The 26,841-nt window shown below is 35.6% G+C and overlaps 4 protein-coding genes across 5 annotated transcripts; all 4 read left to right on the top strand.

Moving 5' to 3' along the window:
* Positions 1-10,995: 10,995 nt before the first annotated feature.
* CSLC04 (Cellulose-synthase-like C4) lies at positions 10,996-14,276 on the top strand. The gene is made up of 4 exons (XM_007031320.3): positions 10,996-12,027; positions 12,511-12,819; positions 12,907-13,311; positions 13,401-14,276. Exons 1-4 carry the CDS (start codon positions 11,392-11,394, stop codon positions 14,034-14,036), a joined length of 1,986 nt encoding a protein of 661 aa, XP_007031382.3. The 5' UTR covers positions 10,996-11,391; the 3' UTR covers positions 14,037-14,276.
* A 3,296-nt stretch (positions 14,277-17,572) lies between these two features.
* On the top strand, positions 17,573-18,842 carry LOC18600707 (protein VACUOLELESS GAMETOPHYTES-like). The gene has a single exon (XM_007031318.3). It carries the CDS (start codon positions 17,666-17,668, stop codon positions 18,548-18,550), a length of 885 nt encoding a protein of 294 aa, XP_007031380.3. The 5' UTR covers positions 17,573-17,665; the 3' UTR covers positions 18,551-18,842.
* Positions 18,843-19,187: 345 nt separating this feature from the next.
* On the top strand, positions 19,188-23,504 carry EMB506 (Ankyrin repeat family protein). The gene is made up of 8 exons (XM_007031317.3): positions 19,188-19,380; positions 20,254-20,624; positions 21,576-21,655; positions 21,826-21,924; positions 22,016-22,114; positions 22,206-22,304; positions 22,386-22,484; positions 22,876-23,504. The coding sequence occupies exons 1-8, from the start codon at positions 19,340-19,342 to the stop codon at positions 22,978-22,980; spliced, it is 993 nt and encodes a 330-aa protein (XP_007031379.3). The 5' UTR covers positions 19,188-19,339; the 3' UTR covers positions 22,981-23,504.
* Positions 23,505-23,782: 278 nt separating this feature from the next.
* LOC18600705 (uncharacterized) lies at positions 23,783-26,815 on the top strand. 2 transcript variants are annotated; one of them, XM_088805736.1, is made up of 9 exons: positions 23,783-23,998; positions 24,322-24,480; positions 24,747-24,821; positions 25,169-25,264; positions 25,428-25,520; positions 25,610-25,753; positions 25,857-25,964; positions 26,293-26,404; positions 26,519-26,815. In XM_088805736.1, exons 1-9 carry the CDS (start codon positions 23,909-23,911, stop codon positions 26,548-26,550), a joined length of 909 nt encoding a protein of 302 aa, XP_088661862.1. In that variant the 5' UTR covers positions 23,783-23,908; the 3' UTR covers positions 26,551-26,815. The 2 variants fall into 2 exon arrangements, with proteins under 2 accessions (XP_088661862.1, XP_017974252.2); XM_018118763.2 differs by having other exon boundaries at positions 23,785-23,998; positions 26,353-26,404.
* The last annotated feature ends 26 nt before the right edge of the window (positions 26,816-26,841 follow it).

Raw genomic sequence — 26,841 nt, 5'->3', positions numbered from 1 at the left:
CTAACACTTACCCCTTTTGCCTGTAAGGACCTTTGTATCTCTTCGTTGCTAAAATCGACTCTTGGTCTACCCACTGCACTACTATTTAACCAGTCGTTCTCAGCTTCCCCCAGTTGGGCTGAGCATTCCATCCATCCCTTTAAAGGACCAACCCCATTATCTTCATCCTGCTTCCCCATTTGTCTAGCCATTTCTAAAAGCCGTTCTGTTTCCTTTTTGTTTTCTTTATTTGCCCCCACAAATTCAGCTTTCGCTTCAGACTTAGTCTCCTCTCTATTCAGACTGTGTTCATTGCTATCGTTGGTGTTGACTCTTGCCTTTAAGACATCTTTGTAGGATCTGGGTCCTACTTCCACTTTAATGCCCTTTGAACTGTCCCGTGGTCTATTTGCCACCTTGACCACCAAATTCCTCCCTTTGATAGTAACCCCTCTCCCCGCGTTAATGGCTCTCCATAACTCCCATTAGTACCTGTATCTGATAAAGGCGAATCTTGAGGAACCTCTATTCTTGGGTCTGGGGAGATAAACATCCATTACCACTCCAAATCTATCAAACCAGTCTTTGATCTCCTGCCATTCAATGGTTGGACACAAATTGCCAACAAAAATCGTGAATAAACTATTGCGCCATTTTCCCATCTCCTCCTTACCCAAGCGCCGATACTTGAGTCTGTCATTGAATTTGTCAAAACCATTGAACTTACCTCCAATCTTCACTTCTCCTGTTCTTTCCAAGTGTTTACTATTCGCGTGCCTGAATCAGAATTCTCTCATTTTTTTTCTCTTTTCACTACACTTGACACTGATTCTTTAAACTACTCATTTTTTAAGTAAACTATATATGATTATATGGATAAATATGTGGATATTCATATATTTACGGATATTTCTTTAATTATTCGTAATAAAAGTTACAGATTTTTGTTGAATATCAAGGATTTTTTTTTAAAAAATATTCATGAAAAATTGGATTAATGAGTAATTTTATTAACGATTTTAGCTCTATATATGAGTATAACAACAGGATAAAATTCAATTGGCTATGAAATAAGAATGGGATGAAGCAGGGGTAGTTGGTATGATGATCTTTATAGAGAACCATATGCATATAATTAGTATCCATCATATTATCCATTTGGAAAACAAATTTTTGAATATGATGAACCAACTAAGCAACGAGTGGATTAAAGTGTTCCCTTCACTTGCATATCTGGTGCAACTTAACCAAAGAGGAAAACATTATCTATGTGCAAAATTATTTAATTCATTATCAAAATGTTCTGAAATGACATCAATATTGTGTAATAGCTTAACGTATTAATGAAAATGAGTACAAATTGTGATTGTAATACGTACTTTTGAGTTTCCAAAGAATTCAATGTGATGTTAAGTATTATTAATAATTTCAAACTTTATAATATTTGGTGTTATTCAAAATTAATATTATTTTACAAATTTGTTTAATTTATTTCTATTTCAATTATATAAAATTATAATATAACATATTAATCTTCATTAATTATTTGTATTTTTTACGGTATAAAAATTTACTAATATCTTTGTAGCACTATCTATAAATCTTGTAGTATGATGTATGAATATATGAATAAATATATGCTGAAATTTATTTTAAAATTTTATCATTTTCCCAATTTTTTCCTATTCCATTGAGATCCAAGTCCTGTTGCCTACTATTAACCATATAATGCAGCAATCTATTAATCCATTGCAATTCGTGCCCTTTTCTATGTAGGGGAAGTGGACTTGGTGTTTTGCTCGAATTTTTCAGCTTCAATGTCCATGGAGTATGAGCATGTTTTCTCAGTTCTAGACCCCTCAGAAACTTGATGAATGATAAGCACTAGCAAGCCACTGCAGCTATCAGTTTTGCAAAGACACATGGTTCTGATATCCATTTATGTTTACAGGAGGTAATTGACTTCCTCCATGATGAAGAGCGGCCTAATGTACGTAATAGCAAAACATTCATCATAGCTATTACTATATCCATTCATATCATGAATCCTCATTGCATGTCTTATACATAGTGCAGCATCATCAAGTCCATGTACAAGACTCATACTCACAGGCGGATCTGGGAGGGTCTAAGATAGCTGAGTGGTTGGATTGCATTGACAAATGTGAGCTGGAATTCTCTCTGAAAATCATAGGCAAACCATTGCGAGAGGCTAAGATTCGGACATAATTCCTTGGGCCCTTATAGCCCTTGAGGCACAGTTCCTTGAAGTTGGCCTTGATGTCCTTGTCATTTTCCAAGTGAAAAGACCAGTACAGGAAAGCTATGCATGCGTCCAGTAGGAAAAATAAATGGGATCATCCAGGTAAAGATAATCCCTCTAGATTGAGACTTTCGATGATCAAGATGTGCCTGCACAAAACGGATCATGTTGTACCAGAATTTACACTAACGCTCGAATTGTATAAGACATTCTACTTGGATTCTTAATAGCATGTCGAAAAGAACATCTGGATTCAGTAAAGGTAAGTTCTGTTGATGAAACTTTGACTTCTTCAGAATCTCGATGTTCAACTTCTTTATAATACTTGTCATACCCTTTAAACGTATGGTGCTTTCCTGCCCCATTGTTTCTGTTTCTGTTACATCTTTTGTCCCATTAATTCCTTAATGATCCTTCTCTTAATTATACTCCCAAAGACTTTAGACATTTCATTATTTCTGTTCTAAGTTGGATAGCCAAGAAACGCCTTGCACAATCTATTTCAAATATTATATGTTTGAAATTCTACGAAAAAGAAATTTTTACCTTTTTGTCAGGTAAACAAAAAATTAGACTCCCTTTTTGCTCCCTCTCTCCTTTATTCCCTGTTTGAGAACCACACAATCAAATTCAATGGACTCCACTTGCAAGCAGTATGTCGCTGATATTTTTGTGACTGAAAACATATGAATGAGACATGGGAGAGAGCTAGTTCTTTACAAAACTATTAAGTGTCATGGTTCATCATATCATTGATTCATTTCCTCTTGTTTGGCTATCACCTGTTAAAGAGTTAGAGTGCAGAACCACTGTTGTCCTTGCCTGTATCTGCATTCAGGCTATTTTATGTTGCTATTTGAGCAGTTTTCAACAACCTTTTTCTTCCAAGGGGCATATATAGTTTGGGCCTGCCAAGTGTTCATTTTGGCTTATGAAGTCTAATGCCTCTTACACTTTATAAATCTTAGATGCATTTCTCACATTGTCAACAAGCCAGCCAACTCCATACTATTTTGCTGTAAAATGAAAGCAAACACTAATTAACATGCCAAAGAACTTAACTCTACGGTTGCCTTCAGTTTTACTTCTATGTGCGGCTAACCAATTTAATGATCAGAAAATTTTCAGGAAAACAGTTAGATAGGAAGTGTAGCCATCGTTTCCTCATAAGTTCTTAACAAGTAGATAGAATTTACTCACCTTTTCTTTAATGCTCCACAAAAAAAAATCAAATGGTACAAATTATAACAAACAGGGCTGAAACAAAATGAAATAAAAAACCATATCGAAGTTCAATGACATCTATTCATGATCAGTTCATGCAGTATTTCCAGCAGTTTGTATACAGGAAACTTTCGCTACAGTCAGAATGATGCATAGATCAAGTGCAAAACGAAGGTGATTCTTAAAACTGTTATGAAGACTATTCTTGTTGCATCTCAAAAAAGAATATCTCAATTGATTAAAGGTAAATTCGGTTGACGAAATTCCAGGTTCTTTTGAATCTTGACCATCATCTTTATGAGACCTTTCCACATATGGGGAAACAGAAGATTGCATTCTATAAATGCTAGTAGAACTGAAGAAGTTCTGTTTGAAGATATCGCATACGCTATCAGGATTCAGAGTTATAGGTCTGGTTGATGTTTATCATAGAAATTAGGTTGCTTTCTTCGACCAGGGCTTTGTTATTATATACCTTCAATAGCTTGTAACTCTATAGTTTTCTGGTTGCTCGCATCCTCCTGTACTATGGTGTACTGTCAGCACTTTGAATATGTTCAGAATACATCTCAATTAGAATAAACTTCGGAACATTAAAAATCAGACCAGGCATTTGCTTCCCAAGTTTAGATAGCAGCATTAAAAACCGAAGACATTTCGTAGTAATAATAACTTCATTGTCTTTGTCCCTAAGAAATATATTCTCAGTGGATGCATTTCCATCTTCAAATCAGATCACATAAATGTACTTCGGATCAATGTTCATACCATATCTCCTTACCCTTTGGGCTGGAGCCTGCATATGTTCATTTGCCAAGAAGACAGAAAAGGAAGTAACATAAAATGAAAGAAACTGAAGACTAAAGACACAACTATATATGATGGATGGTGAAAGTTACCTTGAAGTTTTCAATTCATATTCAAACTATTTTAACAGCCACTAGTGCCCTTTCATATGTTTATGGAGAAAACCCAAGGAGAAAAAGCCTGTGGTAAACATAGATTAGTTAATTTTAGCATTTCCTTAATATCTTTCTGCTTCTTAAGATATAAATAAAAAATAAAAAAAAAAGTGGGGGGTGTTTCCTCGAAGTCTTCTTTTCTACCCTTGTGAAATTTTATCGAGAGTAGAGCAGCTTATTGCTTCATTTTTTTTCCTTAGCTTGGGTCACAAGCTAACACTATTATGCCCTAATAATGTGATACTAAATATTAAAATCTCGATCAATGTGACAAAAGCAATGAACAAAATGGAAAGCATCAAAATTAACTTTCTAAGCTTTGTCGACCTAACAACACCAATTATGAGACCAAAATTCCTGTACCTACGTACCCAAATCCTTTATATGGCTACATACACCTAGATGTGGGATGTGGAAAGAAAGAAAAGAAACAAAAGTCTTGCAGAGTACAACTTCATGCCCCTTAATAACATGAGTTGTCAATGGAATTGCACACATCACAATGTGCAGCTGGGATCAGGAATGTTCAGGCTGATCTATAGTTTTAAATTTCAATTCAATTGAATGAAATATTTAGGACTTGAGGATAAGGAATAATCTTTCTGGAAGCACAGTGGCACTGTGAACTATATGTATACAGTACTTCTTTATAAATTTCGTGAAAGACTATATACCAAATATTGACCCATAAGCTCGTGTTATTGCTACTAGACATCAACTTGTACTGGACTGGATTGCCTGCAGAATGTCGTTTTCAGTTTTTGTTTGTCTTCCTCCAATCTTTTCATGGGTTTAAGAGAACAGGAGGCAAGCTGCTCTTATCTCTTTGTCCACCTAGAAGCAAAAATTTTGAATTTAAAATCTTGTGTTTTTGAAAAGAAAAAGGTACTATACTACCATATTACATAATCATGGACTCAGTAATGTGTAAGTAAATTTTTTTTTTCTTTCATTTAAATTGTCCAAATTATTGTTTTAATTTCAGGTAATCAATACAACCAATATAAGATTTATGAAGCAAAGAAAGCGCATATAAGTTTATCAATAGTAGAGAACAAACCAAATCACATGTATCTTAGAGAAGTTTGTTTAATAGGATGGATCACTATTCCTAGCTTCTTTGTGTAATACTAGACATGTACATGTATAACATTGATCTACAAGCTAATGATCTTATGGCTAATTGTGTATGAGAGCGTTGGCCGAATTGCCAATAAGGTATTGGTCTAGTGATAAAAGGACGTATTGAGACTCTTTGAGGTCTTAAGTGTAAAGCTCTCTGTTTTAATTTATCTTGGTTTGACGTTAACCAATCACTGGCAATAAGCACCAGATCCTCCCTGATCAAAGGGAAAAAATGGCGAGTAGCTCCATAATCAATAGTGCATTAGCAGCTAATCATTAGCTTTTGGCTGGAAAGGACAGGTTTCTTCAATAGATTGGGCTGTCCTTAGTGTGATTTTGCAGGATGTTTAAGGCTACTATTGAGCAAGTCAAGAGACACAGGTAAGATGCATAATAGGACCTGAAATAATTGGAAGGCCCTTGGAATGCTCCAACCAATACAAATATTGCCAGTTTATGCATTTTCTGATATCTTCATCCACAGTTTCAAGTATGCAGGCAATGGGGTAGCCAGTGGTTCAATCATGAGCCATCTGCATAAGAGTTCCAGTCCAACTCTGCTAAAGACATGGACATCTCACCAAATAGACAACTGACTAGAATCTCGACAAAAAGTTGTGGCAGTCTCACATTATTCTTATCTTGAGCATCCTCTTCCCATTCCTGTATCTACCAAGTGCAACCTTTTTGTGAACTTTGAGGCTGTTTCTCTTTCTTGATAATCCTTTTTCCTTTTGTATTTCTTTAATGACAAGAAATTACCCCCTTATCGATAATCTCATATGATTGTATGATAAAAATTAACTAAAGACATGTAAGCTTACATCTGGTCTCAAGTTAACCCATTTATTATCGGGCTAAACTTGTTTATCAGTTTAATTTCCAATGATAAGCCTTCCCAGTAAAAGTAGATTTTGGCAGGTACGGAGAGGGTTGTCTTTTGGTAAGGACACATTGATATTAATGCTGGTTTTGTTAGTACCATTATTCATCACGGTCATGGACATATAGCAAATGTTCTCTGTCGGCAGCTGGCAACGCATATGTAAATAGCCCTCTTGTTTTGTGGGTTCCATATGCAGTTTGTATGTAATTCAAGACTGGAAATTTGCTTGGTCCACCATTTTTAACCTATATATGTAGCTTTGATCTTCTTGATGTCAATGTTGCCTTTGATATGTAATTCAGTTGGCTTTTCCCTTTGGTCCCTGGAAAAGCACTCATTGGACCTGAAACAAGGCTAACCCCATGAATAATGATCCTATCCTATGATTAAAATTGTTGTTTTCCAAAGACTGAAAAAGATCTCACCTTGATACGCTGAGTATCTAAACTCAGCAGCATCTCTGAAAGACCGAAACCTGAGTGATTTGCTGCTAGCTTTTTGGATCTGTTGGTTCTTGGCTGCATTTGCTATATGATTAATGATTCAAATATATACTCAGATTTTAAATAATGATCTGACTGACATGGAAGTAAAAATATATACACTATATAACAATGAAAGGAATAATAGAAATTTCATATCTTCAGATATATTGTCACAAAAAAAAATAAATAAATAAAAAATATATATATATATATATATATTAACAACATCACAATCAATTAGTCAACTTGGAATACTTGATATTACACTAAAATGCAGGGTACAGCCATGGCCAGGGTAGCTAATCACATGGGAGTTGTAGCAGGACAGCATTCTCACATGTGACCATGCCAAATAGCCAAGAGCTAAACTCCTTTTGAGGTGAAAATATCTACCATGTTCTCTGCTTGCTGCTTGTGGGCTTTCCTGGATGAGGCTTGAGTTGCAAATGCTTGGTTGATAGGACACACTTCCATCTTACCACATAAAAATGCAAACCCCATTTGCTTTTCCTTTAGATTTTAGTGAAAATGACAAGATTTATCCATATTTTGACCGTCTTTATCATCTTTTTCCTTTTTATTGTTAAGAAATAATAAGCTCTTCAGGCCATTGACACACTAACAGACCAGTCCACAGACAGGCCAGCAGGTACATTAGCATCGACTAATGTTATTGTCTTTTAAAACTTACAGTAATCAATACATCCATTTCCTACTTGTTATAGCTTATGTTACTGCTCCGTACTTGAGGGGAAATTAGAAGTAAGTTCCACATCGTACTGAAAGAAAGACTATATATAGTTAACTGGTTCTCTGGCTACTCTTTACACGTGGGTAAATATATACTAACTGTAATAACTAACAAACTCAAAGTCGAAGGTAGGGGATGGAAAAATGAATGAAGGTGCCCACAAAAGAGTTGTCTTAGTTAGGGTCACATGGGGAGCCCTAAACTTTTAAAGTTAAGGAGACCCCACTCCACTAAATGCTGAGACTTGTTGTACTGTTTACTTTATTTTTGAAAGTGACCAAAAGAAAAAGGAAAATTAGAACATTTGGAGGGGGAGGGGGAGGGGGAGAACATCAAGCCATGTGAGCTTCTAAATTTTGCTTCCATTTCACAGCCTCTTATTTTCAATCACATACATTTACACTGTTCAATAACTGAAATACTTGTACTCTTACTACCTGAATATTTGGTTTAATAAAATAGGTTCATGTATCCCATATTTTAAAATTAATTTTAAATTTTTTTCTCTTATAATTGATAATGAAAATACAAGTACGAACAAGAAGATTAAAATAATATAAAATATATTCATGTATTTCTTATTTAAAAAGTCATATTTGAATCTCTTCTATTTTGTACGAATAAAAACATTAAAAATTTTAATATCTAAATTGTTAATTAAAAAAATGCTTTGAATGTCACTAAACTAGATACATGGCGTTGTTGCTGGTATAAAACATTTTTATTTCTCTTGTTATATAGTTTATATTATAAGATGACGTTGCTTCATTTGTTTTCCTACAATCCTGCCGCCATAATGTTTGGTTCATTTCTTTTCTCCTATATTTTACTAATTAGTTTTTTTAATAAACAAACGAAGGAATATTTTAATAGATTTGGATATTCCTTTCAAACAAACTATAGTATAATAAAAACTTGAATTTATTGAAGGAAAATGTATATCAGTTCGAATACAACACACAAAGAACAATCGCGTACCCTTAAAGTATTAATAAATTGCACCTATTGTAATTATATATCTCTGACACAAACTTAATGTTATAGTCTCAAAGGAGAGTTGTGAATTTTACATCGACTGTATATTACAGTGAGATCAAATATTTAACTGTTTACATCATCTTCAATTTATAATATTTTTTTTATGAGATAAAACCGTGAGACCCAATAAATTAAAGCAGGTAAAACATTACAAGTTGATATGGATCGTGACACTTGGCAAACACAATCTTAACCTGTGAATCTTTATGAAATATAAAAGAGAATCTTTTTATAAGAAAGCATATAAGACTATATAGTTTAAGAAAGATGGTGAAGTAATTTCCAAGTGACAATAATACTAGAATGAGACTGTATATTATTCGTATTATCTTCAATCTATAAAGTATTTTTTGTAAGACAAAATCGTTGATATCAGATAAAATCCCAACTTGTGAATTTCATTTATGAAATATAAAAAGGAAAACATGCAAGGGCAAAGCCAAAACTAGATGTATTGATAGACCTTAGGGAAAATAGATGTAAATGTAGTCACGAGAAATTAAATCTAAGGGCTGTTTGAGGCAGAAATGGATGTCATGCACAATGCATGCTCACGATGAGCAATTATGGTGTTTCTGTAAAAGCAAAGTAGATCACCATGACCATAGTCTTTCATTTCATGGACCACTGTATCATGTTCATCATCATTTGACACTTCAAATTTTTTGCATGAAAAAAGTTGCAGTCCCTGCTTGAACCAACCAATCTTTGTTTTCTTATAAATGTTTAAAGCACTGAATTCAAATTAAGAAAGAAGATTTAAGAGTGGATTGAAATTAATTCATGCTAGTAATAATAAGTTTTTAATAGTTTTTTTGTGATATTTCATTTTATATGAAATGTGTACGTGATTGTTAAAATTTATATACGAATTTAAATCAATTATTATTGTTTAGAAAAATTGTTGAATAAATGGTGTTGAATCCGATCGATATATTTTCATAATGTTTATTTTATTGAAAACCTAAATATGTGAGTTACATAATACATATTAAAATTGCCTAAATAATAGTGAAAAGTATAAAAAGACGCCATAATCATTTAATCTTCCACCTCAAATTGGTTGTGGTGTTACCTTCACGTGGGTTAACACACCATCGCCAACACTTTTACATTTTGATCGTTGCTACATTTTTCTGGTTTCGAAAAAAGAAAGTTTATATATTTCTTCTTATCGGTTGTGGACTCTTGGGATAATTTTGATTTGATGATAATACTACCTTGGGATTTAAGTATTTCATTTTACTTTTACTTGATAATTAAATAATTTTGATCTGATAACTATAAAGAGTTCTCTATCTATCTCTGACACTCTCTAATGATGTAGTTTGATAATGATCTACTTAAAGAAATATTATCCTCTGTTAACATTCATATTAACATTATGATGGACAGATAATGCAAATGGAGCCACAAAAACATTGACATTTCTTGTTCTGTCACTGTTGAAGCAAGTGTTTCTGTTAATGACCTTAATGCACAATCTTAACAAAAGGGGAGGGAAACACAAAAGCAACTACTGTCCCTTTGGCTGTGGCCAATGCTGCCTTGCTTTGGTTTGGGTAGTAAGGATGGGGGAAACACAGAAACCAGGGGATTTGCAGGAGATAAGCAACCATACTAGCTTTTCGGAGCCTTATTTGACTTTGCACATTCAATATAAGAACCAGGCCTGAATGTGAACAACTTAATTATCAGGTGTCTGTCAGTTCATGGATTGCGAGGAGTTTCCTGTCTGCTAAGGTTGACAAATGATAATCCATGGAAAGTTTTGGTGGGAAACAATGCAAGTTTAAAATTAACCATATTTAGTTAATTTTGTTGAATTGGAAAGCTTAATGAGCTGTGGCAGCTGGGATTTAATTATACTTTGTATGTAGATCTCAATGATACCGCGTTAAATGATTAAACTATTTGTCAACACTAATGGTATTCCCGCAACAGCAAAAGAAACTTCTTAGTAATTGGTAAAACAAGAGAGGTCAGGTTATTTTGCTGTGAGGTGTGATCTGCAGTTTGGCTGTACCTAGTTGTCATCATCAATAATTCGGTTTGGTTTCATTAATCATCAGACGAGTTTCAGGGTTGTTTCCTGTGAACAGTGGTCACATGTCAAAGCTGGATTGGTCCAGTTAAGCTTTTTGAAAGCTCTGTCCATGTTGACTAGGCTTCTTTGTATCTAATCACTAATTACGCATTTAAGAAATTAGTATTTAATTTAGTTTTGGATCCTCATATTCTCACCTTAAAGTAACACGAACTCTCCTCTCCTCCTTTATTAGTCGTCCACTGAAAGCATATGAGTGTTACTTCCCTTTCTCTTTCTCCCTCCGTCTGTCTGTCTCTCTCTGTATGCCAACAATGCATTAGCATCATGCTTTGACTAGAAAATCTCATTTGTCAACCTTAAACACCCCTGCATCTCAATTTCTGGATTCTGTTTCCACCCTGCTTTCAAGGATCCAGTTTTCAGTCCAAAAATCACGAAAACATAGAAGCTGACATTTTTTTTGGCTTCTTTATCTCCCATTCACATCTATGCTGTTTTCCAAATCTCAGAACTGAAAAACCCAGTTCGAGTTATTGCTTCTTTTCCAAAGCTTTGATCTGGGGTATTTGAATCTATTCATCTTTCTTCTCTGTTTTGGCCCTCTGGAACTGAAGTTTTAAACAAAGAAATGGCTCCAGGTTCAGTCGTAGTGACAATTGAGAAGCCGAATAAGTTCTCTTTAGTAGAGATCAATGCCTCAGATTCATCGTTACTGCTTGAGAAACAGAAGGCAGTTAGTCCGAAGCAATTTACTTGGTTTCTTCTTCTCAAAGCTCACAGAGTATTTGCTTGTATTTCATGGCTGGCAATGGCTTTAAAGACCATGCTTTTATCAGTCAAGAAACGCATTGCATTATCTGATGTGAGTGAAGAAGAGGCCAAAAGCAGAAGATTGTATAGATTTATCAAAGCCTTTCTTGTTATCTCTATAGCAGCTTTGGTAATAGAAATTGTCGCCCATCTGAAGAAATGGAATTTGAAGATGATACAGCCATGGGAGGTTCAAGGTCTTGTGCAATGGTCCTACATGGCTTGGCTGTCATTTAGAGTTGATTATATTGCTCCTTTGGTGTTAACAATGTCAAAATTCTGCACTGTGCTATTCTTGATTCAATCTCTCGATCGGCTTATTCTTTGTCTTGGGTGTTTCTGGATTAAATACAAGAAGTTGAAGCCCAGAATCGAAGGAGCGGCTTATGACATGGAGGATGGCTCAAGTTTCCCTATGGTTCTTGTTCAGATTCCTATGTGCAATGAGAGAGAGGTGAGAATTACACTGAACTTGCTCAAATTGGTTTGTTTTGCTCTCTATATCTCTTTGTTTTATGTTGACAATCTTCTTGGGTGTGTTTCTTTAACTAATCCATGTACAAATGTTGCTGAAGGTTTGGACATTTATTTAAATTCACTTAGATTTACTTTAAATAGTTAATTTTTTTCTGATTCTTAACAAAATTCTAGTACATATTTGTGACTTCTGCAGGAGCTTTTGTTCACTTCAGTTTATTTATTTTTTAACTTTTAAGCAGCCAATTTTGTTTTTACTATTTGTTAAACATGTTGGACATTATTTTCTTGCTTTTTGGACAAAAAACCAAAGCACTTTCCTTTTACCCTTTTCTCCTCGTGAAGGCAATGGCATTTTTCTAAGGAGAACGTTATATCCTAAGGATTCTAAGCGTTCATTTTCATTATTTACTATTGAATTTGGTTTCTGGATCTATTCTGAAGTAATTCCTGGAATTAGGTATATGCACAATCAATTGCAGCTGTCTGTCAGCTCGATTGGCCAAAAGACCGGATTCTAATTCAAGTTCTAGATGACTCAGATGATGGAAATTTACAGCTTCTGATTAAAGATGAAGTCTCCTTGTGGCGTGAGAAAGGAGTAAACATAATCTACAGGCATCGGTTAATCAGAACTGGATACAAAGCTGGCAATCTTAAATCAGCTATGGCCTGTGACTATGTCAAGGACTATGAATTTGTTGCTATATTTGATGCAGACTTCCAGCCCAACCCTGATTTCCTCAAACAAACTGTTCCCCACTTCAAGGTACCTTATAAAATCCAATGGAAAGAAAGAAACTAGATTTCATTTTAATGTCAATAGCCACTAAAACAATCTTGGGCTTTATGGCAGGGAGATCCTGAGCTTGGTCTTGTTCAGGCTCGCTGGTCCTTCGTGAATAAGGATGAGAATTTGCTTACAAGGCTCCAAAACATCAATCTGTGCTTCCATTTTGAAGTGGAGCAGCAAGTGAATGGTGTTTTCCTCAATTTCTTCGGATTCAATGGGACGGCAGGTGTGTGGAGAATTAAGGCTTTAGAGGAATCTGGAGGCTGGCTTGAGAGAACAACGGTTGAGGACATGGACATTGCAGTTCGAGCTCACTTAAATGGATGGAAATTTATCTTCCTCAATGATGTAAAAGTTCTTTGTGAGTTACCTGAGTCTTATGAAGCCTACAAGAAACAGCAACACCGCTGGCACTCAGGTCCAATGCAGTTATTCCGTTTATGTCTTCCTGCCATCATAACTTCCAAGGTTCGGCTATTTTTCTTTTCTAGTATCTTCAATCTATCTGAATCTGTTGAAAGTACATGTAGTTGACTAATGGATATGTGTTGTTGCAGATATCGGTGTTGAGGAAAAGCAACTTGATCTTTCTTTTCTTTCTTTTGAGGAAACTTATACTTCCATTTTACTCCTTCACATTGTTCTGTATTATACTTCCGTTGACCATGTTTATTCCCGAGGCTGAACTACCCCTTTGGGTGATCTGTTATGTTCCTATTTTCATGTCTCTTCTAAATATCCTTCCTTCCCCAAAATCTGTCCCTTTCTTGGTTCCTTATCTTCTCTTTGAAAACACAATGTCGGTCACCAAATTCAATGCCATGATATCAGGACTATTTCAGCTTGGAAGTGCTTATGAATGGGTAGTGACAAAGAAGACAGGTAGATCATCTGAATCTGATTTATTGGCCTTGGCTGAGAGGGAATCAACATCTCCCAACGAAGAGAAAATCCTTAGGAGGCATTCCGAGTCTGGTCTGGAAATGTTGAATAAACTCAAGGAACAAGAAGCTACCCCTGTAAAAAAGAGAAATAGGCTCTATAGGAAAGAGCTTGCACTTGCTTTTCTTCTACTCACTGCAGCTGCAAGAAGTCTATTATCTGCCCATGGAGTTCATTTCTACTTCTTGTTGTTTCAAGGCTTAACTTTTCTAGCAGTTGGTTTGGATTTGATTGGTGAGCAGATAAGTTAAAAGGACCACCTAGTTTTCGGAGTTAATGTTGTTTAGTGCATATGCGGAGTTCGGACTGATTTCCAGCTCTCTGACAATTTGGCTTGGATAGGAGCGGGATGTCAACACAGATAAGAAACATTATCTGAATTATTGGGCAAGGACTAAGAGGTTAAAGTTGAGTTTATTGTATACTACTATAAGTAATCTGTGTATGAATAATGAGAATTCAATATAAAATTTTCATTTCAATTTTCTTTATATATCTTTAGAATGAAGAAACAATGACTGTGCTTTCATCACTTGGAGCATGTGGTTTCTCCTTGAAGGTATGCTCCAAGAACCACGATCAAGAGATATGAGCTTCTCCGAGATTCATGCCTCAGAAGCCTACCTGCAAAAATTTCTATTCACTATTAGGATGGATTAAAATGATGAACTTCAATCTGAGTTCTTCCATATATTCCTGTCAAAAGGCATCGGTTTCTGCACCCATTCATGTATTCGTAATAATAACAATTTTGACATGTAATCTTCAGCAGAGCGGGCCAGTCAAAACACAACACCTAGCAAACAAAAGATAAGTGCCTGAAGATTTTAAGGCTGTGAACATTCTTGATGTGATATTCTTTGGTGCTTAAAGGCATATGATGGTGCATTAAAGCACAGCATCAAGCCAGCAGAGAAATTTATGTTCGGGTAAGATAGGACAATGTTCTGGTTTATTTAAGGCAGCTGCCTTTTTATTTTGCCGGAGGGTAAATTGAGCAATTCCCCTAAAATGCTCTCCTCTTTACATCTGTGTTATAAAACAAACGAATTCTACCTCAATAAATATTTGAGACACTCCACTACTGCTGCATCTACATAAAAGCTATTAATGTTTGAGATCAATGAGTCTAATGATATTTCCATGCCTATACCTTACGTTTGTTTGTATAGGTGTCCAAAGATCTTCTCATCTATGGAAACATTCTAAAAGTTGTACTGTTTGGCATTAATAGCAATATTAGGTAGCTACACAGATATGTGGGTGTCTCTATTTAAAGTTAAAGGGTTTTTTTTTTTTTTTTGAAAAGCTAAGTTAAAGATTAACATTTCTATTTTTAGGAGTCACATAATATTTTAAAGGTCAAATCAGATACATAGGAAAAATATCTTCTGATATTTGATAGAATCCTTATAATAGGGAAACCATCTGATATTTGATGTGAAAGATATATGAAAATCCTCTAAATTTTTGGCAATAAAAGATTACTTCTCAAATATTTGATAGAATATTATCCTGGACTTTACTAGAATATAAACACGCCTAAGGGCCATAGTGAAGTATTCATCAAATTCCCGCTCCGTGGAATAAGACCTCCATTTTCTGGAAATGAAGAAAAACTAAGCCTGTTGATGACTATGAAAATCATGAAACTTCACCATTGGAGACCAAAAACTCTTATCAGAAGCAACGAACTCCAAAATTTTCATGCTGGTATTTGCAATGAAAATAGTGGCCTTCCATATCCTAACTGCTGCAAATCCTTGTTTGGATGCCTGTCAAATGTGTATTCAGGTTCAAGTGCGTGTCCAAGCAATGGCTGTCTCTCATATCTGATCTTTTTTCCTCAGGCATCTCTCAGAACTCAAATTCATCCTCACAATGGTCACTCCTGGACCGTGGTCCTTGCAAAAACTTTAAGGATGTTGTCACTGGCCATGCAAGTTCTATGGATTCCTTTTCTTTTGGATTTGCTGTGAGGTCCTATTTCTCATTTTTTTTCCACCAATAGAAGATCAATTTGCAGTTCGGGCATCAAGTGATGGATTGATATTATGCCTGCCGCGTTTTGCACCCAAATATTTCGTTTGCAATCCCCTTACTTGGCAATGGGAAGCTATACCAATTCCTGCAAATATTGATCTTTACTCTTTGGAAGAATTCTGGGATGAGGGTTTGGCCATTCAAACAGAAAAAGGCATCTGACAGGCTACAAGGTTGTGCTGATCAAAGAAACTTGTGAAATCACTGATATTATCGACCTAATGATCTTTTCTTCAAAAACTGGTCAATGGACATCTCATAAAATGCAAAGACCTCAAGTTGTCCAATTTGAGGATGCTGGCTCTTTCGTTGCTTAAATGGAATATTCAATCTAATTGGTGAACTACAAAACCTTGTTGCCATTGACTTCTATAGAAATATTAATCACTGCCAGATTATTAGATTACAAGAAGACCCTGATACAGGATTTGACAAGCTTTCTGAAGTGTGCCAAGGACATCTGAGATGCATATCAGCGGGATGGTATAATCGGTATCGTGGTGTCTTCAAAGTGTGGGTATTAAAACATTAGGACTGAGGCGAATGGTTCCCGGAGCATACAGTAAGGATTCACTGAGTGGTATAGAGATTGCTTTGCATGTTGTTGTAATCTTCAGAACCGAACTCTGGAAGTTAGCAGTGAGTTCCAACGATCTTTGCCCGATTGCTGGGCAGTTTTCAAGCTTGCGCGACCCACTTGGCCAGCAGCAGTTCCTCCTCAGCCATCTTAAGACCACTGGACATCTGTGAATTTCTTGTTACCAATGCAACTAAAGTAGATTCTTGGTTTCAATCTTCTTGATTTAGTTTATATAAAGAGATTGCTCTGCTGTCAATTAAATAATAAATCATATTTTATTTTTAATTTTTTAATTGCCAACATATGGCACTTGACACTTGATATTTGGTATTTGGCACTTTACTATTATGATTATTTTTAATTTTTTTAATTGTATATGAATTAAATAGACACTTCTCTGTTTAGAAAAGCACATAAACAACTAAACAATTTCTCTTTCATTTTTCTGTATTCTTCAAACTTTTTTTGTACTATTTTGTCATAAAAAATTTTATAAAAGTTTAGTAATCTTGCTGTATATTAATGTGAATTGGTTTCGTCAATGTAAAACACAATCAATCACTAAGATTTATAGAATTTTTGAAATGTATTATTTGTAACCTTTTTACATATTATTAATGAAAACAAATAAAATTTAAAGACAAGTGACATTAATACACATCTTGAAATCATTTTTTTTATTTGACCGTCTGTATTCTAACAGGAACTACTCATAATCCATTAATTTAAAACTCACTAAAGCTCCAATTGTTTTTTGATGCATGCATGTAGTTTCTATTCCTTTATATATATTTATGGCAAAGCATCAGTTTCTTTTCCACTTCAATACTACATAGAATGACCTAATAATGACATGAGCTGTAACCTTTAATAGCAACCTAATATCAAAGTTTAACGAGCAATAGATACACAAAGATGTTAAACGTGAAAACAAAGTGTCTTCGGGGTAATGTTGCAATACGTCAATTGCTCCGTCCTCCGTCCTTGTCGTTGTGCAATGGCAACTTTCCTCTCACTAACCACAAACTAATAAGTCAAGTTTGGAACAGATGGTCCGGCTGCTCGTGAACCGCTTTTCTGTTTCCACTCTCTCTTTGAAATGTTCAAAGATTAATCATACCAAAGTGTACGACGAAAAACGCGTTCCATTGACAAAATAGATGCCCTTACAAGTCAACCAGGTCATCTCTTCAATTTTGAGCTAAATCAAATTGAGCCCTTTTATTGCCTATTGCCTTCCTCTTCCATGGTTGAGAGATGGGAAAGCTAAGTCATGATCTACACATCCAGCACTTTAGCCATCCCCACCTGCTAGAGCTAACCAACCCTCTGACTCTTAACATCACTCCCTGTTCAGGCTGCAAGCTTCAATCTTCCGGATGGATGTACATTTGCAAGTCCTGTAACTTCACCCTGCATACATCCTGCAGCCAACTGCCTCAACTGATCACGCATCCAGCCCACCCCGGCCACCCTCTGACTCTCCTCCCAACCCCTGCCTACCCCGTCCGCTGTTTCAACTGCGATGCCTGTGGTCAACAAGGACATGGCTTCAGCTACCACTGCTACCAGTGTAATTTCGATATCCACTCTGTTTGTGCTTCCAAGCCGCTCTCTCTCCTCCACCAATCTCATCCTTGCCAGCTTCAACTTTTCTTTTACCCACCTTACGAAACCAAGGGTTTTTCCTGTGATCTCTGCCATCAGATTGGGTCAAACCATTGGCTATATCGCTGTAGCATATGCAATTTTGATGTCCATTTGACTTGTGCAAGTACTGCAGCGTACACAAACACAACTAGACAAGCAACAATCCAGTTTCAGCCACGGAATTCGTATCCAGGACGAAACAATTTGCAGTATGGGAATGGACCTGTACAAATGAATAACCAATATTACATGCAGACGTCGCAGAGTCAAAACAATGCAACAGCCATGTCAGGAAACGCTTTGATGGATGCAGCTGTTCAGGGCTTTGCAGAAGGAGCAGGTCAACAAGTTGGCCAGAATTTCGTGCAAAGTTTGATGGGTGATGATTCTAATAATGGTAGCAACGGTAACAATGGTAACAACAATAATTCTTCATCATCTATTCTTGATATTGGGTCTTCTCTTTTGAGTGGCATGTTGGGTACCTCCTGAAATTGTACAAAATTCGGATCATCAAGAATAGAAGATGGGCAACCAAAGTCATCAGCTGGTGCAATTGGTTGGTTGGAGTAAATCAGGAGAAAATAATAGTAATATAAATCAGAAGTTGAATTGGCATATTTTTGTTTTGTATAAGCTCTTGTTGTGCCACAAGGCCATGTCTTTAAAGGGTTGGAAGTCTTTTGTAATATGGAAAACAACTTTGTTTGTTGCAACTGTAAATTGTTTTCTTGATTCCCAAATCAAACTTTGTGTTGCTGCTTGCCAAAGCCAGAAAGTCAAACTTTTGTGTAATTTATTCTTATCCTTTTTATACATTCCTCTGTAAATTTTCTGATATTTCATTGTTACTCAAGGAACCCTATCAAGGACGGGATAATGTTTGGAAGGAGTTTGTAAACGAAAACAATTTGCTCCTCAAAACTTTTAACAAGAAATAATAAAACCCAAAATTAATAACGGGCTTGGCGACTTATGGAAGTTGGAAGATGGCCCAAACTAAATCAAATGCTTAAAAGTGGGCTACAAGTTTGCCCTAAGGTTTGATATTCTTACCTGAAGCAGCATAGAAACATCCAAACCCCGCCCACGTCACACGCTTTCTAAAAAGGAAGGAGACGTCGAGACAACAGTTTTCTCTGATGTCTGTGGATAAAACACCTCTCCTGTTTCCCTCCAAACAGTTACTTCACTCCCTTTCTTTTCTTCTTTTCTTCCCAGCCATTTCCCGCAATCCAAACGCCAAAGGTTTTCCATCGTTGATTCCCTCGCCATTTGTACATGTCGATTAAATTTCATCATCACTCCTTCGTATCTTCAAGGTAACTTAAAGTTCTTCCTTTTTTTTTCGTCTTAATTTATTGCTTTCACTTAAGGATTCTTTGATTGTGGTTTAATAATTTATCTTTTTTATTTATGACTTATGAGAATTCTATTGAAATGAGTCGTCGAAGCTTTTTAAATTTTTTCTCTTGAAAATTTTTGGCGCTGAAAAAAAGTGAATAGAGGCGAAGAAGAATTGAACTACTTTTAGACAATTTCTCGTTGCTTACTTGATTAATTGAGTCTTTTAGGTTTGATTTCTGGCGAATTGTTTCATTTCTTTGCACGTCAAGAGCTCGATAAGATTTTTCTATTGGATTTTCTTTTTCTTTCTTTTAAAAGAAAGAAGAAAAACAGTGCCAAAGCTCATTGCTTTATGTGAAAGCAAGTATTGTTATTTAATTCTACTTGTTCAAGGATAAGTTTAGAAATTAAGTGAATTGTTTCTAAATTTGAGTGGTTCGGGTGAATTAAGAGGCTGTTTTATGGGATTTTACGTTTAAAACTTTTAAACCGAATGTGGTATTTGGAATTGCTGCCAAGTTGAAGTTCAAAAGATAAGTTGCCACTGATCATATTGTTGGTAATTCAGTTGAACAGAAGAAAGATTCAGGAGCTGCCTGGTTTGAATAAAAGTTACTACTTACAACTATTTACATTGGTATATGTTATGTCATACTCATGTTGCATTTAGATGGGCCTAAAAGCGGGTTGATTTTCAAATTTTTTTTTCATTCCGGGTTGGGCAATAATTTGGGCATTCACTAATATCTGTCTAATGCATATATAAATTCTTCAAAAGCAAGTCTTATTCTTTCTCCTTGTCAAATTCTCATTTCTTGTACTCTTGCTATGTTTTTTTTATTCTTCAGCGTTAGAGAAATGGCGGTTTCATCTTGGATTACGAGGACAAAATTTCCATCAATTCATCACTTTCTACAGTTCTCTCCTGTTGTGCCAACTCCACTTCCAACCTTACGTTTCCTGGCCAGGGACAAAGGTGTCAACTTGAGCAATCCAGGGAGAAGCTTTTCAAGGCTTTTTGTGGTTAATTCAAGTTTTCCGACAGATTCTTTAAATACCCATCAAGGAATATGGGAAGACCCAGATGATGGAAGTGGAAGTGAATATGATGAAGAAGAGGAAGTGGAAGAGAATGATGAGTCTGGTTTTCAAGAAGGAAATGACGTTGGGGTTGTTGACAAGTATACAGGGAATCAGTATGAGGAAGACCTTGTCAAAGGTTTGTTTTTTTGTTGGGTTTCTTGTTTTTTGATGGAAAGGAAATTACTTGTTTAAATACTTATGTTTTTGTAGGTACACTTTACATGGGAATTTTGATTGTTATTATTATGTTGCTATTATATGGCATGCTAGTAAGACTCATGTGGTAGAGCTACCAGTTAGTAACTTATTAGATTATGATGGTAGTTCTTAAGGAATTTGTCTTATCTAACTAGGCATGAGGGCAAGGTTTCATTTTGCAGTCCTTTATAGGGTGAAGTAGACTTTGACGCTATAATTCATATCTATAGTTATCCTCTCTGTTACATCCAATTCTTATGTCAAAAGTAATTGTAAATATTTTGTTCATTCATTTGCCCCCAAAAATGAGAAATTAGGAGGTGGTGATTTAAATTGCTAGTGAGCCTTGACAATTTTTGTTGGTAATTGTCAATTCCAATTTGAACGAATGGCCATAGAGGGGATTAGTTGAGTGGTAAAGTTGTTGCTTTTATTGATTCAGAACCTCATATGATTTAATAATTATTGTCACATAAATCATGAGGGAATAATTTTCTATCCTCTGCAAATCATAGAACAACTGATGCATGATGAATATTTGTACTAATCGTTAACATTCTCCTCTTTAGAACAGAGACATAAGCTTTGTTCCAATAACAATCTCCATTTAGACCTAGTTTTTCTAAAAGCCAAAACCATGGTTACCCAGTTGGTGTCTTATACTGCAGCTTGACTCTTAAGCCCTCGAACTAATATAATTGATCGAAAGCCAATTTCTGCCTCATTTTCTGGGAATGCATGGAGTTGTATCTTTAATTCATCTTACAGTGGTTGTCTTCTTTATTATACTTGTTAGAAATCCTTGTTATATAACTACCTTTTATGTGTTTTCTACATTTTATCTTTAGCAAAGATCAAGCAATAGTATAAGGATGTTCTCTGATTGCAGAGGTGGAGCAGCTATTGGGACCAGAAGAAAAAGCAATTCTGCAACAGAATTCTTCTCCTAACTTGAGCAAAATCTCAACTGTAATTTTGCATACTTTCCGTCTTGTTTGTTATATAATAATTTTATTTTCCTATATTAGTTGCTCAACATGGTATTGAACCACTTTTCTTTACTAAGGCCTTTTGAAAACATATAAAGCATAGATTTTGTTATGGACTGATCATCAACTTCTTGTGACCCTGATTTCCAGGCCAAATGGAAACCACTTCAAACACTTGCACTATCATTGCAGATACCTTTTATGGACAAGCTACTTGAAGATGGGCTCGACATAGATGAGGTGGATAAGGTAAATTTTATTCATACTGAATTTTTAACATCTAAATTTTAAGATTGCCAGTTTCTAGCATACAAAATCTAATTATGATATGATGAGACAGGATGGTCAAACTGCTCTTCATAAAGCAATTATTGGTAAAAAGGAGGCTGTTATCAGTCATCTTTTGAGAAAAGGTGCAAGTCCACATGTCAAAGATAAGGTGAACGTTTTGTTATCATAAACCTGCCTCAGCTTCCTTTTCCTTCCTTACACTTGTTAAGCTTCAATTCATCTCTTTATCCTGATAACAGGATGGTGCCGCCCCACTTCATTATGCAGTTCATGTTGGTGCTATGCAAACTGTGAAATTATTGCTCAAGTGCAATGTTGACGTCAATGTTACTGATAGAGTCAGTTGCTTGTAAACTTTCTTGACCTCTTTATTAGCTTGTGAATTTGCTTCTTAGTTCTTTTGTAACCCCTTCTTCCAGGATGGATGGACCCCATTGCACATTGCTGTGCAAAGTAGAAATAGAGATATAGCAAAAGTTTTATTGATCAATGGTGCAGATAAGACCAGAAAAAACAAGGTAAGAAATATGGCAAAAATGGCAATATCATCTATTTTTTCTTCCATTTTTTTTATTGATGAATATTTGTTTCCATCTACTAGTTTTATATATATGTTACGCTTAGTTTTCCTTAACAGTTAGCAACAATAGGAACAAAGTTAACACGAGGGACTGCTTGCTTAGCGCTAAACTTTCTCTTACTTTCCACTTTTATTTTAATGTTAAATACGTATAATATGAATACCTGTGCTCACGTGTTTCTGTTTTTCTGCATATTTCAGTACTTATTTTTCTTTCTTTTTCTGAGAAATAACATATCACTGATTTGCTATTTACCATCCGATGCTTTTGCTTTGCTCTATGCTTTCAAGAAATGGAACTTTAATGTTCTGGGGTTGCTTCATTACAGGATGGTCAAACTGCCTTGGATTTAAGCTTGTGTTACGGGAAGGACTTCAAGTCTTATGATCTTGCCAAGTTACTGAAGATACTGCCAGTTGACAGGGATTTTTGATGGGCAGCAAGCAAGCCTGGACTTCGTGATGCAGTTTACAGTGGGAATAGATTATTTTACTACGTGGTGTTTTAATCGTCCAAGCACTCCTACATTTTCAGACTGAGCACAACTGAGAAAATATATGGGGTAGAGAGGATCATCTGAATGATACTCTAATTATCGGAAATCCTTAAATGTTTAGTTTGTGATCCTGGACGTCCGCTATAACTGTCTGGAATATGGGAATATATGCAGTGTATTCAGAAACGCACTGATGAGATGCAATGGCATGGAGACTAGGAGCCATTGGGCAATCAACATTCTTCATAAGCCGGTCGACAAAGTTGCCCTGTGTGATGGCCAATGTGGAATGAAGACTACTATCATCGTAGTTGGGGAGTAGAATGTCTATTTTCCATTTCAGTTTAGCTGAAAGTATATTGTGGTAGAGTAGGCCATTGATTGTTCCATACCCTTTGTCATAATGAATGTAACTTTTCCTGGATGTAAATTCAGAGTTAATTGATAGTAGATTTATGGTATCTCTTAAATTACCCAAATTAACGGCATTAGACCACTTGACAATCATGACAAAATTCTAGCAACTTAAGCAAATGTATTCAGACAAGTCCAAAATGATCATTTGCATGATTCCTGCAGAATTACAAGGAGATAACCTAAAAGAAAAGAATTCCAGTTTCTTAAAATTGAGCTTTAGTCCACCACTAATGGGCCGTTTGTCCCCTTCTTCCCCTTTCTTCTTTCCCGCCAAAGCCCAATCCAAAAGGGCAAAAGTTGTCGTTGCCCTTTGTCTTGTCTCGTCAACCCCTCTGGAAACTTTGAAAAGGCCACAATCTCTTCTCCTCTGCCACTTTCCCTTCACAGTTGTACTTCAAAGCTTCTCAATAACCGTTCAAATTCGTGTTTGTTTTCATTGACATAATCAATGGAGGGAGAGAAAGATGCTTTTTATGTTGTCAAGAAGGGAGATGTTATTGGCATTTACAGAAGTTTAAGGGATTTACAAGCACAAACTGTAACTCCTGCTAATTCCTTTCTTTGTTTTATTTTTTTCTCTTCTTTACATTCCAGCAAGGCTTTTTTAGTTTACTTTTGTTATATTAAGGTGAATTTGCAAATGGGTTATTGCTTTTTTTTATCAAATTTGACGTTTTCACTTCTGGGTCTGCTTCATCTGGATGAAATAATCAATACTTCATTGCATTTTTATTTCTTGTTCTTAAATAGTTCTTGGATGCTGTTACTATTCGTGGGTTTGCTCATTTGTTTGAATGTTGAATAAGACAAAAAGATATGTGCTATGGATTGATATTTGATGTTTTATGTCTTTTTTTTTAGGTAAATGATCCTTCTTTAATTGTATATAAAGGATATGGTTTGACAGAGCAGGCTGAGGCGTACCTTGGTTCTTGTGGGCTCAAAAATGCTGCCTATTCTATCAGGGCCTCTGATGTTAATGATAAAACCTTTGGCAAACTTGTTCCTTGCCCTCCTCAGGTAGATTCTCCTTCCTTTTTTAGATGATTTTTTTTTTATTTGCTGGAATTTCCTTGTTGCTTACCAGGTTGTCAATATATGAGGCTTTCTTTCCTTCCGCTTTTATAATTTATCAGCTTCCGTCTTACTGTCTGTTTGTGCAACTGTATACGTTTATATCTGTATGTTGTGTACTTGTAAATAAGTGCTATTTTATTTTGGTCTTACTTGGCATAAGTTGTGCCATAAAAGGGGAATGCTTATTAAGAATGCTTATTTGCTTTCAGCAACCAACTTCTTCAAGAGGAAACACATCCAACAGGGATCCTTCACCACGTAGATTGCAACAAATACTTGGCAAGGTTCTTTGTTGAAACTTATGGACTATTAAACTTGAGATTAAGTAACTCATTATGTGCAACATATCTGGATCAAATAACTAGTTACAAAAATGTGGCAATCTTTAGATGTTGATATTAAAAATTGTGAGTACTCTAAAGTTTCACCCAGTTTTGAACTTTTGATGGTTGAAAATTTCATCAGATTTAGCTTTCAAAATAAACAAATAACAGTAACTATATTATTAGTATGAAAGTTGAGTAATTTCTTGCAGTTACTTAAATAACTGGAGGACAGTCAAGAATTCAAGACCTTTGATTAACATTTTTTTTCTTAAACTAAGTGGACAGGCATTTGTCTCTTATTGCAGGAGGTGGTTGGATCAACCTCACTTTTTGCTGATCCTAGGATGAAGCATATAAACTTAGCTAATCAAGTTGAAACTCAGATGATGCCCTTTAACTGTGTGAGTTATCATTGTAAAATTAAAAGGTTTCTATTTCTCTAAACCAATTCCATAATCAGCATCAATAGCACAATTAATGCAATAATTAAGAGCACATCCAGAATAACAAGACATTCTGTACATTGGCAGTTTAACTAAGAATGTCATTTATGTCAATTCCTAGCAATCCTATATTGTTGAGTTTGATGGTGCCTCTAAAGGAAACCCTGGACCAGCTGGTGCAGGAGCTGTTTTACGTGCTGCAGATGGAAGAGTGGTATGCTGTCACTTGAATTTAATGCAACCAGTTAAGGTTATGAATCCTTATTTAGTGCACTAGCTGTACCTAACCTTGAAATATAATAGGTCTGTCGATTGCGTGAAGGTGTTGGCATTGCCACAAACAATGTGGCTGAATATCGAGGTGCCATTCTGGGGATGAAGTGTGCTCTTAAAAAAGGGTTTAAACACATTCGTGTACAAGGAGACTCTAACCTCGTCTGTATGCAGGTTGAGAGTTTTATTGATTTTTACTACTTTCAAGTGTTCTCCCTGTTTTCATGATTTTCTACTTTTGTTCATGTCATTCTTCCGAAATTTCCTCATGAAACAGGTTCAGGGTCGATGGAAAATTAAAAGTCAGAATTTGGTTGAGTTGAATAAACAGGCAATGGAGCTCAAAGATAAGTTTGTGTCATTCCAGATCAATCATGTTGACCGGGTACAGGCTTATAATAAATTCCTTACTTATGAGCTCTCCACCAAATACATGTTGCTTTTTAGACTAGTTGTTATGAAAAATGATGAAGCAATAAGAACATCATGGGTATATATGATGAATAGGGGATTCTTTTATGATCTTTTCCTTAGTTGATCAATAGCATCAATTCTGGCAATTAAAGAGTAGAATGTGTCTATAATAACACAAGTTTTCATTCATATTAAAGATTACCCCATATTAACTTCTGGATATGTATGTTTCAGATACTTTAAAATACAGATGTGTTTAATTTTGAAAAACTTGGATTTGTTGTGTTTATGTTGAACAATTCTTGGAACAATGGATTCTTGTTCTCTGGTTTGCAAATGACGGATTGTTTGTATTGAAGGAATTTAACTCTGAAGCTGATGCTCTGGCAAACCAAGGTGTTAATCTCATGAGTAAGGGTCTGCAAGCTCCTGTAAATCTTTGGAACAATTATTTGTGGCTTTCCAAAGTTTGTGATACTTTAGTCTTGGTGTTGGCATAATGGATTGGTTCTGTTGCTCTTGCAGGTGGTCAAGTTCAAGAGGATTGGATCATGTAGTAAATCCAAAGTTCAGGGAGCACCACGGAAAATGCATTGATTTCTAGGTCCTGACTGGTTCACCGGTATATTTGTCAATGCCCTCGCTTGCACTGACATGCTTTTGTTCATAAGCCAGTGAAAGTATGTCAGACATATTAGATGTGCTTCAACATATTGACTAAAGTAGTTTTTACGATGACTGACAATGTTTCTAGAACATCATTCAACCTTTCAACTAAGCTGTTGGTTGGCCAGCAAAAAATGAAATCATCCTTTGTGTCAAGTTTTGTTCGTGTTTTTTATAAAATG

This window comes from Theobroma cacao, chromosome 4 (assembly GCF_053813885.1).
Source record: "Theobroma cacao isolate CCN51 chromosome 4, ASM5381388v1, whole genome shotgun sequence".
Lineage (NCBI taxonomy): Eukaryota > Viridiplantae > Streptophyta > Magnoliopsida > Malvales > Malvaceae > Theobroma > Theobroma cacao.
The sequence above is the reverse complement of the archived record's forward strand: the minus strand, read 5'-3'. Positions and strand labels throughout refer to the sequence as shown.

What these genes read in the sequence shown, in the direction of transcription:
- CSLC04 (XM_007031320.3), top strand. Translation starts at nt 11,392, where the DNA reads ATGGCTCCAGGTTCAGTCGTAGTGACAATTGAGAAGCCGAATAAGTTC. An exon ending in CTATGTGCAATGAGAGAGAG is followed by an intron (nt 12,028 to 12,510) that starts GTGAGAATTACA and finishes TCCTGGAATTAG; the next exon opens with GTATATGCACAATCAATTGC. An exon ending in CTGCCATCATAACTTCCAAG is followed by an intron (nt 13,312 to 13,400) that starts GTTCGGCTATTT and finishes GTGTTGTTGCAG; the next exon opens with ATATCGGTGTTGAGGAAAAG.
- EMB506 (XM_007031317.3), top strand. Translation starts at nt 19,340, where the DNA reads ATGTCGATTAAATTTCATCATCACTCCTTCGTATCTTCAAG. An exon ending in CACTCCTTCGTATCTTCAAG is followed by an intron (nt 19,381 to 20,253) that starts GTAACTTAAAGT and finishes TTTATTCTTCAG; the next exon opens with CGTTAGAGAAATGGCGGTTT. An exon ending in TGAGGAAGACCTTGTCAAAG is followed by an intron (nt 20,625 to 21,575) that starts GTTTGTTTTTTT and finishes CTCTGATTGCAG; the next exon opens with AGGTGGAGCAGCTATTGGGA.
- LOC18600705 (XM_088805736.1), top strand. Translation starts at nt 23,909, where the DNA reads ATGGAGGGAGAGAAAGATGCTTTTTATGTTGTCAAGAAGGGAGATGTT. An exon ending in AGATGATGCCCTTTAACTGT is followed by an intron (nt 25,265 to 25,427) that starts GTGAGTTATCAT and finishes GTCAATTCCTAG; the next exon opens with CAATCCTATATTGTTGAGTT. An exon ending in GTGCTGCAGATGGAAGAGTG is followed by an intron (nt 25,521 to 25,609) that starts GTATGCTGTCAC and finishes GAAATATAATAG; the next exon opens with GTCTGTCGATTGCGTGAAGG.
- LOC18600707 (XM_007031318.3), top strand. Translation starts at nt 17,666, where the DNA reads ATGGGAAAGCTAAGTCATGATCTACACATCCAGCACTTTAGCCATCCC.